General features: G+C 64.4%; 1 protein-coding gene and 1 non-coding gene across 5 annotated transcripts in view; one reads left to right on the top strand and one right to left on the bottom strand.

Annotated features, from left to right (window-relative positions):
• The window catches only part of LOC120394828 (DLA class II histocompatibility antigen, DR-1 beta chain-like), a 32,046-nt gene that overhangs the window by 12,125 nt on the left and 3,280 nt on the right, over positions 1–16,641 (bottom strand). For 3 of the 4 annotated variants that reach the window (XM_039518984.1, XM_039518983.1, XM_039518985.1), the window contains exon 4: positions 3,749–3,929. In XM_039518984.1, the coding sequence (XP_039374918.1) occupies positions 3,749–3,929 (181 nt within the window). Of the gene's footprint in view, positions 1–3,748; positions 3,930–14,045; positions 14,419–15,266; positions 15,291–15,847; positions 15,959–16,641 lie in introns of those variants that run through there. The other variant, XM_039518986.1, reaches the window with a different exon arrangement.
• LOC120394852 lies at positions 5,635–5,798 on the top strand. The gene has a single exon (XR_005592417.1). It is a non-coding gene; the product is annotated as a U1 spliceosomal RNA (small nuclear RNA).

Below are 16,641 nucleotides of genomic sequence, written 5' to 3'. Positions count from 1 at the left end.
TCTGGTTTCTCACCATTTCCGCACGTGGTTTCATGTTTGCGCTGACAGTTAACCGCCAGCCAGGCAAGCCAATACCCTTCGCCCCTGTTGCAGAGAGAAGCAAAGGGGGAGGTGTCGTGACCTGCCCGAGGTCCCAGCAGAGGTCCCAGGTGTCCTGCTCCAGGCTGGCGTGGTGGCTGCACCACCGTCCCGGGCAGCCCCTGCACTGGAGGCTCTGACGGCCTCTCCTTGCGCGTCCCTGCTCTGCAAGGGGAACCCTTCTGCCAGGTGGAGTCGGCAGCAAGACGAGCAGGCTCCACATCTCGGGGTTCCCCTTAACAATCCAGCCCAGAACCGGCTCCAGCCCCACCCAGATGGTGTGACGTTATTGATATAAATTGGGACCATATAGAACATGGGTTGCAACCAAGGTCCTGTAGTGGCACCAAATCTTAGGTAAAGGGGGTCATATAAGGTGTCTAAGACCAGGTTCTGGGTTGCTGGTTATGATTATGCTGTCTGTGTGTCTGTGTATCATTTTGTAGTTGAAGTTATAAGTATTGGCTCTGTACTGTCTGTATTTTGTATTATGCTCTGCCTCTGGGAAATATCCCAGACAAGCTGGTGTTAGCCCTGCCTAGCTGGCTTGATGGCCCATTAAGGACCATCAGCTACACAATTGACCCATGGAGAGAAGGCAGACACGCCTTGTGACTCAGCAAAGTGCAGGGACTGGCCCATGTGACTGCAGACTCCATTTTGCTGTAATTTTCCACAGTAAGGACAAAGAGATTCTTACACCTGGAAAAGTCTATATAAGGCTAATGCCTCATCTCCATTTTGGTCTTCAATCCTGCTTCTGATCTCTGGAGGGACTTTGCTACAAACTGAAGCTCTACACAAGGGACTGAATGACCCATCCCAGCGGTGGATGTATTCCAGAGACTTGATTTGAACCTGCAATTTACTCCATCACTGCTGCAAGCCTGAACTAAGAACTTTGCCATCACTGTATGTAATTGATTCCATTTAACCAATTCTACCTCTCATCTCTACCTTTTTCCCTTTGTAAATAAACCTTTAGATTTTAGATTCTAAAGGATTGGCAACAGCGTGATTTGTGGGTAAGATCTGATGTGTATATTGACCTGGGTCTGGGGCTTGGTCCTTTGGGATCGAGGGAACCTTTTCCTTTTACTGGGGTGTTGGTTTTCATAACCATTCATCCCCAGGACGAGTGCACTGGTGGTGATGCTGGGAGACTGGAGTGTCTAAGGAAATTGCTCATGTGACTTGTGGTAAGCCAGTGGGGTGAGACCAAAGTCCTTTTTGTCTGGCTGGTTTGGTTTGCCTTAGAGGTGGAGAAACCCCAGCCTAGGGCTGTGACTGCCCTGTTTGAGCAATTGGTCCTGATTTGGCTCTCTCAGTTGGGTCCCGCCAGAACCGCACCGTCACAGATGGGAACGTTCTGAGGGAACAGGGGGTTGGGGGTTGGTTTTGGTGGGAAAAACTGGTTCAGTCTGGTTTGAGCCAGGGAAATCCAGTGTCTTTAACAGGAAACAAGTCTGCTTCCAAAGATGGAGTCCGAGGGGCGCAGATGATGTGCTCCATATTGGATTTCATTAAAGCCAGTGACGTACATAACCTTTGCCTTAGACACCCTATGAAAACAGCGAATTAAACACATTTAAACAGGCCCAACGCAGGGAGCAGGGGGGTTACACTGGGGATGGGAGACTGCCCTTGCAGGAAGCTCCCTGAGCTGTAACCTGAGCCAGGAGGGGGTGGGGAGAAGTGACACTTTCTGCCTGGAGACTGAACAAAGGGAGGAGGAGCTGGGGGGAGGGGGGAGAAAGCGAAGAGAGGAATTTTTTTAGTTTCAGTTTGGGCTGGGGGGTGCAACGCAGGGAGCCCCAAGCTGGGCTCTAAGCTCCCTGAACCCCCAGAAGGACTCGATTGAGGGGTCCTGGTTGTGCCTCCAAGCTCTGCTGTAGCCTGCGTTCCTGTCGGCTAATAAACCTCCTGTGTTCCTGGCTGGCTGAGAGCCGCGGTGAGTCCCAGGAAGTGGGGTGCAAGGCCCTGACTCCCCCACACTCCGTGACACCCAGAAGCGCCTCTACAGCAACACTTAGTGTAACGACGTCGCTCAGGAGCGTGGATTAGTCCCAAGTCATTTCGAGTGTCGAGTTGGTCTCAGACAGAATCCCCCGCTGGATAGAGGCTCCGCTCCCACCCTCTTTCCCATCCCATAGGGATTTGGCACCCCCACCGCCTGCTTAGCGAGTGCAGTGCCAGGTCTGCTCAGCAGAGATCTGCTGCCCTTTATCCATACCATATGGATAACCACACTGCAGGACCCCTGCAGTCAGATGTAATTGGTTTTATTAAAGCTAATGCTATAATTATCTCATACACAGGTTAAGGGAAGAGTGTGGGTACATCTGGGTGTGGTGCTTAAATTAGCCAAATGTACAAAGTTTGCTTTAAAAGTCATAAAACACATAATCTGCAATATCCCAATTAAGGTTCATGCATTTACACATCAGCACCCGACTCTTGGGGTACGTCTCTCCTAAGGCGTTTTGCTAAGAGTGGCTTGTGGACAGGAAAGGCAGCAGGGCGCGTAGCTTGTCCCTTGGTAACGGAGAATTTAGGGCAGGGTCTAGATGCCAGGGGGGAGCTCGTTCAGACCCGGCTCACACAACCTGCGCAGAAGCAAACTGTGCCCAGAGGCAGGACTCTGTCTAGAGGGTTTTACTCCTCGGACGCGGGGATCGGTGAGCGGGTGGCTGAGGTGGGCAGTGACCTGCGTGACCGGCCCCTCCCAGCCACTCACCTGCTACAGAGGGAGCAGGAGAAGCCGATTGGGCTGAGCGAGGAACAAGGGCTCCCTAAAGCCGAGTAAAGTGGCTCCCCCGTGTCTGCTCCCCTGTTTTGTCTAAGGAGCCCGTGTTGTACCCAGCCCGCAGCACCGCTCCTGGGAACCTGCCGGTATCTAGGGCCTGTTCTGGGGAGCCCCGTCCCCAAGGCTGCTGGGCTGCATCTTGACCTGCAAGTTATTACACGTGTTTTCCTGCTTTAGCTCAAAGGGAAGCCGCTTGGAGAATCAGAATTCAGGGTCAGGAGTTCATCCATTTCGGGTGCGTTTCTCAAGGGAGTTTCTCTCCATAGTTTGAAAAGGGGAAGTGGATTTGTTTCGTAACTAGAGGGGCAGTGACTGATTTGCAGGCACTTCACTCTGTGTCTGCAGCTCCCTGACGGTCCAGGCGTGTGTGGGACTAGCGAGGAGACCTCGGGTCTATGGGGGGGAGCCAGGGGCTGGGATTAGCCCCACACGTCCTGGGCGTGGGCTGAGAGAGGGGCAGGAAGTTCCTCCGTCGCTGGAACTTCCTTTGTGCCAGAAGGGGAAGCTAAAGTCAGTTGTGGTGAATCAAAATTCGAGTGAAACCCTCCAGTGCCCCTGGGTCATGGCCCCACTGGGGATCGTTTCCTGGGCCGCTGGCCCCATCTCGGAGCCGTTCACCTTTCTTAGTCCTCGGGCAGGTGAGGAGTCCGGGCGCCGGGACGATCGGCCCCAGCACGAAGGCCCGACCCCCGTCAGCCTCTTGCTCCTGGAGGAGTCGGACTGCGCCTCTGAAACAGGAGCACGGGCGGTTTGGGCTGAGCCCGGCCTCTCTTTGCCTTTGTAATCATGTCCCTGCTCTCTGCCCCCAGGGGCTCTGACCCAGGCCCATCCCCCGAGGGGTGCCCCACACCCAGAGGCTCTTACCCCAGTGCACGGCGAGGGGCCCCCGCAGGCTGATGTGCTCCACCTGGCAGGTGTAGACGTCCCCGCGCCGGGGGCTCATCTCCAGCATCACCAGGATCTGGAAGGTCCAGTCTCCGTTCTGGAGCAGCTCCGTGGACACCACCCCGGCCGTCTGCTCCTGCCCGTTCTTCAGCCACTGGATCTCGATCCCCCCTGCCCCAGTGTGGGGGTCTCTGCTCACCTGGGGGCTCCATGCAATGAGCCAGGTGGGTTCTCAGCACCGTCAGTGTCACCAGCAGAGCCCCAGCCCCCGGGACCCAGCCAGCCCCCAGGGCTGCTCCACAGGGAAGGGGACAGGGAGACTCACCCAGCCCGAGAACTTCTCTGCCCAGCTCCGAGCACCAGCCCCCGGACGCTGCTCATCACCCCGGGGGGACCCCCAGCCCCAGGCAAGGGGCCAGGCAGCACCGGGCTCAGCTGCCCCCCTCCCCGAGTGTAGTGGGGGGGAGGGGACACAGGGTCCCAGCAGCCGCCGCTGGGCCAGGGTCCGGCACGGACAGGGCAGGAGTGAAGGGAAGCAGGGGAGACGCCAGGCGGGTTGGGTTAATTTAACCCTTTGGGTGCTGTCTCTGCCTGATCCACTCGGCCCCTCCCGGGCAGGCGAGGGGCCCAGACCCTGGGCAGAGGGGGGCCCAGCGGATGGTGCAAGGGCGCCGCCCAGTGGACAGTCCCGGGAATGAAGGTGCTGCCCTGCCCGGGAAAGGCTGGCTCCTGCCCCAGACGCAGAAGGGGCTTCGTCCCTTTCAGACCCCTAGATCCCCAGGCCGGAAGGACCCTGTTCAGATCTGGGGCAGGCCCGGCTGGGCTGGGGGCCGATGGAGGCTGGAAGCCTGAAGTCTGCCCTCCCCCCGTCACCCACCAGCACAGCCCCCGCAGCACCCACGGGGGGAGTACCCGCTGGGCCAGAGGGGCCTGTGTGCACAATTGGGAGGCCCCCAAAAAAGGGTGCCCGGGCCCCGACCCTGCTCCCCGCAGGCGGAAGGGGTGGGGTGGAACCTCTGGCAGCACCACGGGCTCACGGCACTGACAGCCAGGCCGGGGTAAGGGCGGGTGCTGGGCTGGTCACAGCCCCAGCGACTCGCCGGGCCCTGCGGTGGTTAGTTCCCGGGGGAGCTGTGGGGACCCCCCGGGGCAGAACACGCTCACACAGACACACACAGAGCAGCCCGCAGGCCAAGGGCCCCACAGACCCTGCTGGGGGGGTGTATGTGTCACACCCGGGTGCGTGCAGGGGGCTGTACAGGGGCGGGGCCCTTCCCACACCCCCCCCCCCGCGCTGGGCACTGGGGCCCCACAGACCCTGCCGGGGGGGAGGGGGGATGTGTCACACCCCGGTGTGTGCAGGGCGCTGTACGAGGAGGGGCCCCGCGCTGGGCTCTGAGCTCAGCAGCGCTGGACCCCCGGGGCACCCGCACCCGCGGGCGGGGGGGGGCCGTTCTATGGTCCCCCCGCGCCCTCTGTGCCGGCGGCTCTTCAGAGGCTCCCGCGCCCGCGCCAGCCGCAGCCGCCCGCAGGCCGGGGAGGCCGGGCCCAGCCCCGGGACCTGGCGGGGGCGCGCGGCGCGGAACAGCTGGGGCCGGCCAGGGCAGGGGCGGGGCCGCGTGAGCACGTATGCAGATCTCCCCGCGAGCGGAGCATTGTGGGAACGGGAGCAGGCTGCCGAGCAGGGCTCCAATTGACCGTGCGGGGCTCGGCGGCGAGAAGGGTCCGAGCCCGGGGCCTGTTGGGGCAGCTGGCGGCGGCGGGGCCTGTGTGGGCGGGGCCGGCGGTCGGTCCGAGTCGGGCCCCACCGTGTGTTGAGAGTGTGGGGGGAGCGAGGGCGGGCGGCGGGCGGGCGGCAGGAACTCATACTTACCTGGCAGGGGAGATACCATGATCACGAAGGTGGTTTTCCCAGGGTGAGGCTCATCCATTGCACTGCGGGTGTGCTGACCCCTGCGATTTCCCCAAATGCGGGAAACTCGACTGCATAATTTGTGGTAGTGGGGGACTGCGTTCGCGCTCTCCCCTGGCGCGGCTGGTGCAAGGACAGAATGAACGTAGGAGGTTAGCGTAAGTGTCTGACTTTTTTACAGGCATTTTTTTTACTGTTTGTTTGTTTTTTCTGTTTTGCTTTAAGACGTTTTCGACGCCTGCTCTCAACTTTTCCTGAACTTAAATCATTTCCGTGCACCTGCTGTCTTTGTTTTCAAATTGGGGGCTGGGATCTCTTGGGGGTTGTGAGCTGTCAGTCTTCACCCCAAATTCTGCTTTGTACCCAGTGTTTATAACGGTGTTAAATATACAAAAAAGTGTTTTTCGTTTCTAGGGGGCTCGCACTGAGACGTTTGCTGTTTGAAAGGGGTCACCAGTACAAAGTCTGAGACCCCCCTGCTTGTACCGCTCCCTGCCCCTTGCTGCAATGGGGGGCTGCGTACAGTGAAGCACAGACAAAGCTCGGAAGGCGGGAGGCGGTGTGTGTGGTGCGCTCTCATCTGCTCTGGTGCCTGGTGGGGGGCCTGCAGCTGATCTGTTCCTTTGCAAGTGGTTCTGGGTCCCCTACCTTGCCCCCCAGTCTGTGCACTATGGGGACTGACCCGTGGCCTCGCTCGCCCCAAGGAGCCCCAGCTGCTCCTCTGCCCCCTTCCCTGCCCATCCATCCCTCTTGGGCTCTCGCCCCTCTGGCAGAGCAACAGCCCCTCCAAACCCCGTCTCACCTGGCACCTGGCAGCTCTGCTCCAGGAGGGAGGTTCCCGGCCTGCCCCGTGCTGCCCGTTCTCTCTCGGGGCACGGTGGCGCTATGGAGACTGGGCCGGCAGAACCCTGTGGCGCAGGAGGTTTGTCTGTCTGTCTGTTGCTTTACCCCACCGCCTCCCCGAACACTACGCTGGGGGTGAGGCCGGGTAGCCGTGTCGCCCAGGAGCGGGTTTATCTTTTTCACACCCCGGCCGGAGGGAGCAATGTAGACGTGACGGTTCAGCAGGCACCAAGCCTCCGGGCTGGTCTCCTGGGGGGGGAACTGACATCAGCACAGCTCCGTCTGCCAGGGGTGCGGAGGGGAGAATTCTTCCATCGACCTAGCTCCCGCCTTTGGGGGAGGTGCATGTCCCACGCCGACGGGACAAGCCCGGCGAGCGTCTAGACTGGAGCACCGGGTTTCGGCGCCATCTGCCCTCCGCAGGGGCTGCTTCCCTTGAAGAGCGCCGGCCTGCGGGCCCCTGGCCGCCTTCGAAAATGTAGGGAAGGAACTGGAGGGAGAGGGTGACGGGTGGATTGCGAGGGAGGAAAAAGGGCCGGATCCAGGGCAGAGCAGGCGGTGGTTCCGGGTGGGGGGCTGCCCCCCCCCCCGGGGAAAAACCGCTCTGCTCCGTTACATGTTTCACAACGTTATCGCTGAACATGGATTTTTAAAATTACTCTAGGGAAATGTTTTCTTTCCAAACAGACTCCATCCCCAGCAATGGTGCAAATATGGTCTCCTGGCGCCCGGCTCCCATCACCCCAGTACCCGAGCATCTGCCTGATCCGCAGGGGAGTTCTCCTCCCAGACTCCTGCCAGGTCGGCAAGCGCCACCAGCCCCATGTCCAAGAGGGGGAAACTGAGGCCGAGAGAGACCGAGGCAGGGGCCGGATGCTCTCGCCCCCCTGGTCTGTCCTGCTCCTGGGTCGCTCCTGCTTCCCCGTGTCCTTTGTGCCCCTGCTCTGCTCGGGCCGCCGAGCCCGGTTCGGAACCGCGGCTGGGCTGGGCTGGGCCAGGGGGTGATGGAGGCTGGAAGCCACGTTGGTGCCCCCCGAGTTCTGGCCCCGGCACAGGCAGCCCCAGCAGCTTCTTGAGCTCCGGGCAGCTTGGAGGGGCCCTTGTGCTCCGCGCTGCAGGCCGCAGCCGCCCGGGGAGAGCAGAGCAGGCCCCGGCCCGGAGCTCGCAGCGCGGAACGTTAGGGGGAGATGCACGTGGCGGCCACCCCCCGCACTCCCCGCTCGGGGCAAGGCGTGGGGAGCCCCTGCCTGGGGGGCACTCAGTGGGGATCAGAGTCTGTGCTCTGTGGTGAAGGGCGCCAGAGGCAGGGAGAGAGATGGACAGAGCTGGAGACAGATGGATGGACAGAGCGGAGGACAAATCCTGTTAACATCTCCCCAGGGCTCAGATTCCCCTCCCCCCCACCCCCGGCTGTTTGCAAGGGATCGTTGCTCTGGGTGTATTTTAAAAGCCTTCACCAATCTCCCCCATGGGAGAAGCCGAGGAGCGAAGAGACGGACGCTGGCTGGATTATTTTATTTTAAATTAATTCTATTATTTAAGGTGTGGAGACACACAGGGGTCTGGGCCCTGTCGCGGGGTTTGAATCCCACACGAGCCCAGCGCCCCGGCGACGCTGCCCGTCCTGCAGCTGGGGACTGGGGGGGGGGGGGTCCAATTGATTTTCTCAGGGCCGCCAGACACACGTTTCATGGGGCGACTGTCTTGGCTTTTCGGGGTCTGACAGGCAGCGGGCGCCCCCGGTGCTGAGCTGGCGGCCAGTGGAATGTTTGTAAGTAATGTTGGAACTTGTGTTAATAGATCAGCTAGAATTTTGCTGCTTTTGGGGGTTGTTATTTTTGGTATCCTGCCCCCTTGGCTCCCCCCAGCCTCGTTCACCACCACCCGGTGCGTCATGCAGCCAGTTACACGGGGGTGGGGGGCGAGTGCTTTGCACCTGTTTTGTGCCAGCGAATCCGGTGCGGAGCTGGAACGCTGAGGCCGGTTCTGGTCCCCCGGGGCCGAGCGATGAGCCCCAAAGGGCTGCTGGGCCGGGCGGGGGCTGGAGCTGACCTAGAGGAGGCCGGAGGAGCTCGGCTGCCAGGGGCCCCCATCGCTCTGTAGCCAAGGGGGGTAAATGCCTGGCGGGGGGACGAGCTGCCGCAGTTATAGGCCAAGGCCCGAGAACCAGTGGGGGGACCTGGCCAGGTCCAGGCTGAGGCCGGCACGTAGCCCGTTTCCAGCCCCCAGCGGAGGGAGGGGCTGGCGCAGCCGCCCGCCGGCGCAGAGCGGGGCAGAGACGTTCCTGAGTGTGGAGATGGAGCCAGACACGTCTGTGGCCGGGACGCTCCTGTCGGGGGCCTGGCGCAGGGATCCCAGAGACCCCGTCCCGCCCAGTGACAGGGACACGTGAAAATGGCCACGTGAGGGTGAATCGGGCCCAGCTACTCAGCGGGGTAAATCAGCAACGCCCCCCTGAGGCAACGCTGGATTGCACCCGGGGAGGAGCTGCCCCAGAGGGATCCACCCTCAGCGTGGCGTCCAGCAGGGGCCCTGGTGCTGCATCCAGGGCCGGAATAACCTTTTGTGGGCCCAGCACCAAACCTATTTGTGGGCCCCCTTGGGAGCAATGGAGCATGGGCCGGGGAGGGGGGGAGGGTCAGTCCCCAGAGCAAGGGGCCGGCCAGTGGCAATGGGGCAGGGCAGGGGTGGCCTCGCTACACCCAGCCCAGCGCAAGGGCACTAGTTACAAACCAGCAGTTGCAAGGCACACAGGGGCCTGCCCGGCCCTGTGCTGCCAGCCTGCCCCTTCCCCTCGGGGGTGGGCTATGCTGTGCCACACAGCCCCCCACCCCCTGCCCAACACCCCCCAACTCCCTATGGCCAGAGCCCCCGCAGACCCACTATGGCCAGAGCCTCCCCAACCCTGTCACAAATGCACAGCGCCCTGCGCCCACTGCCCTGCCACAACTGCCCAGCACCCCCCACAGAACCCCCGCTTCCTAGTGCCCCAACACACACCTCCTCCCCGCCCCCTCACAGCCCAGCAGCACCCCCCCCCCCAGGCCCTCCAGAGACCCACTCCCACAAGCCCTGCCTCCTGGCCACACCAGCCCTGCTGGGAGGCGACTATCTGCCGGGCAGAGCCGGCAGCACAACCAGGGCTGGTTCCAGGGCGGGGAATCGCTCCGGCCCCTTGGGATCCCTCAAGACCCACTTCCCAAGCTCCCCCGCACACACACCTGGCCGAGACTGGCCAGGCTCCTGCACCATCCCAGGCGGCTCCGCTCTGGGGAGGCAGGTGGGGCCCCACAGGTGGTGGGAAGCAGAGACTGCCCGGAGCTGGAGGTGCCCTGGGGTCCGGCCAGGGGGCAGAGAGACGCAGGGGGGTGGGACGACAAGGCAGAGAGGAGCTCTCAGCTGGCCGGCAGGCAGGCCGAGAGGAGCAAGTGGTGGGCGGGGGGGCAGGGAGCCAGCAAGCTGGCAGGGTCTCGGGGTGCAGTGCAAGCGGAGCAGGCCGGGGCTCCTTCTGAGCATGGGCCTGGCTCCATGGCGCCATAGTAAACCTGGCACTGGCTGCGTCAGACGGGTGCGAGGCCCAGGCAGGGCCCGCCGGGCATGTCAGAGCCAGGCAGCAGGATCCTGGTAATCCTCTGGGGGGCGCAGGTGTGTGCAGGTTGGCGGGGGTGGGGGCGCAGCTGCCTGGAGGGGTGGGGGGAGAGTCAGCCTAGGGTCCCCCCTAGGGAATATACACACACACACAGGGGCGGCTGTATGTATTTTGCTGCCCAAGCATGGCAGTCAGGCAGCCTTCGGCCGCACGCCTGCGGGAGATCCACTGGTAACAAGCCTTCGGCGCCCCCACCACCGAATTGCCGCCGAAGCCGCAGGACCGGCACCTCCCGCAGGCCCTCACAGCAAGCGGCAGGCCAGGCCAGGCACGCGCTGGTGCCTGGAGAGACCGACAGACAGACAGACGCTCACTCTCTCTCTCTGGTGTGCTCAGGCCTCAGGTTGTGGGGGACACGCCCGGCCGTGTCCCTGTTCCGGCACTGGGAGGAGCTGGACCGAGCTCCCGGAGGCTGAGAACGGCGGGGGAGGGGGATGCAGGCAGGTCACTAAGGGGCTAGAGGCCCTGATCCTGCAAACATGCCAAATGACGAGCTGGTGAGCGACCCCCTGGAGTTTGTGAGATGCCGCGTGTGCTGACGTGCTCTGCTGGTTTGGGGTCAAACTGAGCCCCCTCCATGCTACGTCCCCCCCCCCCCACGCCCCAGCAAGGGCCCCCCAGCTGGGCCCCGGCTGCCCCATCGCTGTGGGGCTTGGCGCTCTCCAGCTCTCCAGTGCCACCCCTTCCCCAGGGGTGGGCGGGGGGCGCAGGGGCTCCCTGGAGGAGAGGGGCCGACCGGCCGAGGAGCTGGGCTCAGAGGGGGCCAGGCAGGCGCCCAGCGCTGGTTGCGGTAGCAGCCCGGGGAGGGGCATTTGTAAGGGGTGTGAAATGTGACTGTTAATGGTCTCTGTGTTGGGGAGCTATGGGCCTGGGGCCAGGGGATCCCCGGAATCACATGATCCAGGGCTCTGGGGGGTTGCAGTCCCAGGCCTCTGAAATGTCCCCCGGGTTCTGCTCAGCCAGCCTGGCCTCCTGGTAACTCGGCCCTGGGGATTTCAGCCGGGATCCCTGCATCCGGCCTCGCGCGGAGCTTGTCCTGACTGGCTGTACGTCCCGGCTACGCCCCAAGCTGGGCCCCCCAGACCGGCTGTGACTCGGCATCGCACCATCGGTCACTGCGGAGTGACCCCCGGCTGGGGACCCGGCCCTCCATAGCCAGTCCCTACAGCCACCTGGCACTGCCCTGGGCCCCGGCCTGCCCCCTGCTCAGCCTGGCCCCACCAGAGCTCCCCCCCCCATGGGCCCAGGGGACCCTGCCCTCTGTGACAGGTGTGGAGGTGGGGGAGCAGGGCTGTGTTTCCTCCTGGGGCCTCCCTATGTGTCTCCTCCCTGGGGTGAGGGTCTGTTCCCTGGCAAACGCCCAGCTATCAAGACAAGACCTTGTGGTGGTGACAGCCCTCACTGGGTGTGTGTGAGCTGGGTGGGCAGGGGGGAGAGCGCCTGACCCCCCCCCCGCCCCAGGGGGAGCAGCTGGTTTTTGCAGACCCCCCCCCGGATTCACCCCATGGCTGCTCACCCCCGTCCAGCTCTCTGGAGCCCCGTGGGGCAGGCTGTCGGCTCTGGGATGGGATTCACTATGGGTGTGGGACGGGGCAGGGGAGGTCCCTTGGGCTGGGAGCAGGGAGCAGCATTTGCTGACACCGTGGGGCCAGGGAGCGACCCGCGTCTGTCTCTGAGAGCGTCACCAGGGGGCTCCGTTCACACCCGCTCCATATAGCGCGGGGGGGGGGGGAATCCAGCGGGGGGGGGTGCAGGATGGGCTGGATTGCTTGGGAAGTGGTTAACTCATGAGGGAGGGGAACGTGTCCTACAGACCCCCCCACACCCTCCATACACAGCCACAGAACCCGCCCGCAGGGAAGCCGGCCACACAGGGTCCGGCTTGGGCAGGGGTGTCTGTATCCGTGACCCGCAGCCTGTCCCTCCGTCTGCACCCCGAGCCTCAGCACCCCCAAACCCCCATCCTCAGCCAGGACCCCTCATTCTGCGCCAGCCCCACTCCTCTGACTGAGCACCCCAGACAGGCAGTCCCCATCCTTGTCTCTAGCACGTGGGTGGGGGGGGGGCTGGGAGCCAGGGCTCCTGGGTTCTCTCCTGCACTCTGGGAGGGGAGTGGGGGCTGGTGGGTCAGAGGAGGGGGGCCGGGAGCCAGGACTCCTGGGTTCTCTCCCCAGCACTGGGAAGGGAGTGGGATCTGGTGGGTCAGAGCAGGGGGGGCTGGGAGCCAGGACTCCTGGGTTCTCTCCCAGCTCTGTGGTTTTTGACAAGTTCTTCTTTGAGTGATTGCTCCTATCCATTCCAGTCAGGTGTGCGCGCGCCACGTGCACGTTCGTCGGAAGATTTTTACCCTAGCAACACTCGGTGGGTCGGCTGGGCGTCCCCTGGAGTGGCGCCACTATAGCGCCAGATATATACCCCTGCTGACCCATCCGCCCCTCAGTTCCTTCTTACCACCCGTGTCGGTCGTTGGAACAGTGGAGCGTGGCTTAGCTGACCTCCACTTCCCTAGCTACTCATAGTTTCTCTCGTTAATTCTTGTATATAGTTGTAGTTAACTTTATTCGGTTGTAGTATAGTTAGTGTATATAGTTCACAGGGGTTTGGGGATTATCTCCTTCCCTGCACCCGGTGCCGGGGCCTATGCCCGGTTCACAGGGTTTCAAACCGTGCTCGGCCGGCCATGAGCCGATGCCGACAAGAGATCCTCTTCTAAGTGCCTTGAGGAATCTCACCTAACAGATAAGTGCCGCATTTGTGAGGCCTTTAAGCCAAGAACAAAAGGGGAGCGGGACTTTCGTCTCAAGCAGCTCCTGAGGGAGGCAGCTCTTACTCCTCCGCTCTCGGCACCGAGCGCTGGTCAGTCTTCAAAAAGCGCTCCCTCGGCACCGGATCGCCGGTACCGCCCAGGCCTCTCGGCACTGGCTGTCGCCGGCACCGACCTCCGCTCGGCACCGATCCCCCTCCTGGAGGATGAAGAGGCACAAGACTCCTGCTGTGTCCGAGCCGCCTGCTCCGCAGCCCGAGCGCTCTACTAAGTCGGACCGCCCGGCACCGATACCTGCCGTGGCACTGACAATATCGGCACCGTCAACGCCGGCCACGCAAGAGCCGTCGAGTCTCCCCTGCCCCATAGCCCAGCTCACTGACAGCCCGGCCCTGTCGCTGACCCCCAGGCTGGGGTGTCTGTGCTGCTGGGCTGCAGCCTGGGCTCACCGGGGGGACGGGAGCATCTCCCCCTCTGCAGCTGCCTCTCCCCTGGGAAAGGGGCTTGGGGCTCCCGCTCCCCACGGGCTCCTCCCTGTTGCCCCCACCCTGGGGAAGGAACCGGTCTGCACTGGGACTGGGAACCCACAGCCCCCCCAGGAGTCACCCCCACCCCCAGAGCCCCCCGCTGGGGTCAGGGGCGGCTCTAGGCATTTTGCCGCCCCAAGCACAGCAGGCAGGCTGCCTTCGGCACGGGGGTCCCCGGTCCGCGGATTCGGCGGCAGCCTGCGGGAGGTCCCCGGTCCGCGGATTTGGCGGCAGCCTGCGGGAGGTCCGCCGAAGCCGCAGGACCAGCAGACCCTCCGCAGGCATGCCGCTGAAAGCAACCTGCCTGCTGCCCTCGTGGTGACCGGCAGAGCGCCCCCCGTGGCTTGCTGCCCCAGGCACGCGCTTGGCGTGCTGGGGCCTGGAGCCGCCCCTGTCTGGGGTCCTGCCCCCCACCTCCCGTCAGATCCGGCCCGGCCCAGGGCCCTGCCCAGCACAACCCTGATCCCTCCAGCCGCTAAATGGCCCCACGCTCCCCCCAGCCAGAGCCCAGAGGGCCCAGTTGCCCCAGCCCTGTCCCGGCCCTGGGGGAGCAGTGAGCATGGAGCCGGTGGGGGCTGGGATGATTTATTAGGGTGCAGCAGTTCTAACAGCGCCGGCCTCTGTCCGGCTCACCCCAGGCTGCGGAACAGTGTCTCCCAAAGCTTCCCCGAGGGCCGCGGGGTCAGTGAGAGGGAACGTGGGGCTGGGCTGGGGCAGGGAAAGGGTTAACGCAGGAGGGGTCACCCCGGGGCCCTGCTGGGACTGAGGGGCAGGGACGGGTCCCCAGGCGGGGGCAGCGTGGGCTGGAGCCAGGCAGAGCGCGGGGAGCAGACGGGGACAGGAAGGGACCGGCCCCAGGTTCTGCATTCTCCGGGCTGGGCGAGGGGCTGGGACAGATGGACGGAAACTCCTGCCGGCCGGGGGATCCGACGCCCAGGATCTAACTCAGGAGCCCTGCAGGGAGAGGGGAGAGAAATCAGCCCCTGGCCGTGGGCCTGGCGGGACGGACGGGGGATTTTCTCTGCCAGGCCCCAGGGCACCCCAGGGACTCTGCCCGGCAGCCGCAGGGCTGGGGGATGCTCAGCAGGACCCAGGACTCTCTGCCCCCGGGAGCAGCTTGGGGATCGGTGTGACGAAGTGGGGCTGTTCTTACTGGGGGTCTGTGAGTGCTGTGTGCAGATCCTAAGTATCTAGCAGCAAAAGGCCGGGGCAGCCGAATGCCTGACACTCTGTCTCCTAGCAACTGATGGCCGGGCCCCTCCCTGCAAGGGTGCATCTAAAGGTGTTGGAGACAAAGGGGTCAGGTGACCTCCTGGCCCGGGAAAGAAGCGGAGCAGAGAGGAGGGGCCGGAGGGGGCTGGGCAGACTGGAGTTGGCTGGGGATAGAGGGGAAGCAGGGAGAGAGGGTCTGATCCCCGAGGGGGGCTGTGGGGCCCCAAGATGGACCTAACCGGGGGGATCCTGTTATCTGTGCCTGCAAGACCTGTGCTGGGCTGTGTTCCTGTCGTCTAAATAAACCTTCTGCTTTACTGGCTGGCTGAGAGTCCTGGTGAATCGGCAAGGAGCCCGGGGGTGCAGGGCCTGGCGCCCCCACACTCTGTGACAACGGCCTGAATGGGGACCGAGGGAGCCGCAGCCTCCTCCTCCACGGTGCCAGCGCCCCATTGCCCAGCTGCCCAGGGGCTGAGCCGGGCGGGTGTCACGGGCCGAGGGGCAGAAGCAGCCGCCCCACGGGCGCCCCAGGCAGCCTGTGCTCAGTGTGGGGGGAGGCGGGTGTAACGGGGGAGGGGGATTGAAATTACCTGCAGGTTGGGGAACGGGGCGCCCTGAAAAACAGAGAGAAACATGGTCAGAGCCCTGGGCGGGGGGAGCCGGTTCCTGGGGGTCAGAGCTCCAGCCCCTGCCCCATGGCATGGAACGCTCCCCACTAGGAACCCAGCCCCCCTCCGGCCCCAGACCTGGGGTTACCCTCCCCTGTTATTACTCTAAATCCCTGACCCACGATCCCTGCCCGGGGGAGGGGACAGAAACGCTCTGAGCCCCGGGGCAGGGGCAGCTCCCTGCACTGCGAGGGGTCGGGGTCTGTCCCACCCCGGGGGCTCGGCCGGGGGAGGGGAGAGTGGGAGCCCCCAGCCTGGCCCCGGGGCCCCGCACTGAGATCTCCCCACGGCCCCTGCTCTGTCCCTGCCCTAGGAGGGGGGAGGGTCTGACCCAGCCCCGGGCCCAGGAGAGGAGAAGCCGGGAGGCCCCTGCCAGACTCTGAGCAGCCCCTGCTGGGGGGGGGGGGGGAGCCTGCAGCCAGGCCCGGATTCCCCTGAGCCCCCCCAGCCCCACCTCCCCCCAGAGACCCCCTGGTGCCCCGCCCCCGCCCGGAGCCGTTCACCTTTCTTATTCTTCAGGTAGATGAGGAGTCCGGGCGCCAGGAAGATCAGCCCCAGCACGAAGCCCCCGACCCCCGTCAGCATCTTGCTCCTGGCGGAGTCAGACTGCGCCTCTGAAACAGGGACATGGGACGGGCCGGGTCAGAGCCAGGGGCCCCCGGGCTGGGCTCCCGTCCGCACCAGTGACCGGTGCTGGCCGGGGCAGAGCCAGGGGCCTCCGGGCCGGGCTCCCATCCGCTCCAGTGACCAGCGCCGGCCGGGGCAGAGCCAGGGGCCTCCGGGCTGGGCTCCCGTCCGCACCAGTGACCGGCGCTGGCCGGGTCAGAGCCAGGGGCCTCCAGGCCGGGCTCCCGTCCGTGCCAGTGACCAGCGCCGGCCGGGTCAGAGCCAGGGGCCTCCGGGCCGGGCTCCCGTCCGTGCCAGTGACCAGCGCCGGCCGGGTCAGAGCCAGGGGCCTCTGGGCCGGGCTCCCGTCTGTGCCAGTGACCAGCGCCGGCCGGGGCAGAGCCAGGGGCCTCCGGGCTGGGCTCCCATCTGTGCCAGTGACCGGCACTGGCCGGGTCAGAGCCAGGGGCCTCCGGGCCGGGCTCCCATCTGCCCAGTGACCGGCGCCGGCCGGGGCAGAGCCAGGGGCCTCCGGGCCGGGCTCCCATCTGTGCCAGTGACCGGCACTGGCCGGGTCAGAGCCAGGGGCCTCCGGGCCGGGCTCCCATCTGTGCCAGTGACCGGCGCCGGCCGGGTCAGAGCCAGGGGCCTCCGGGCCGGGCTCCCGTCTGTGCCAGTGACCGGCACCGGC

Source organism: Mauremys reevesii, unplaced genomic scaffold (assembly GCF_016161935.1).
Source record: "Mauremys reevesii isolate NIE-2019 unplaced genomic scaffold, ASM1616193v1 Contig8, whole genome shotgun sequence".
NCBI classification, from domain to species: Eukaryota; Metazoa; Chordata; order Testudines; family Geoemydidae; genus Mauremys; species Mauremys reevesii.
This window is presented reverse-complemented; position numbering and strand designations above follow the sequence as displayed.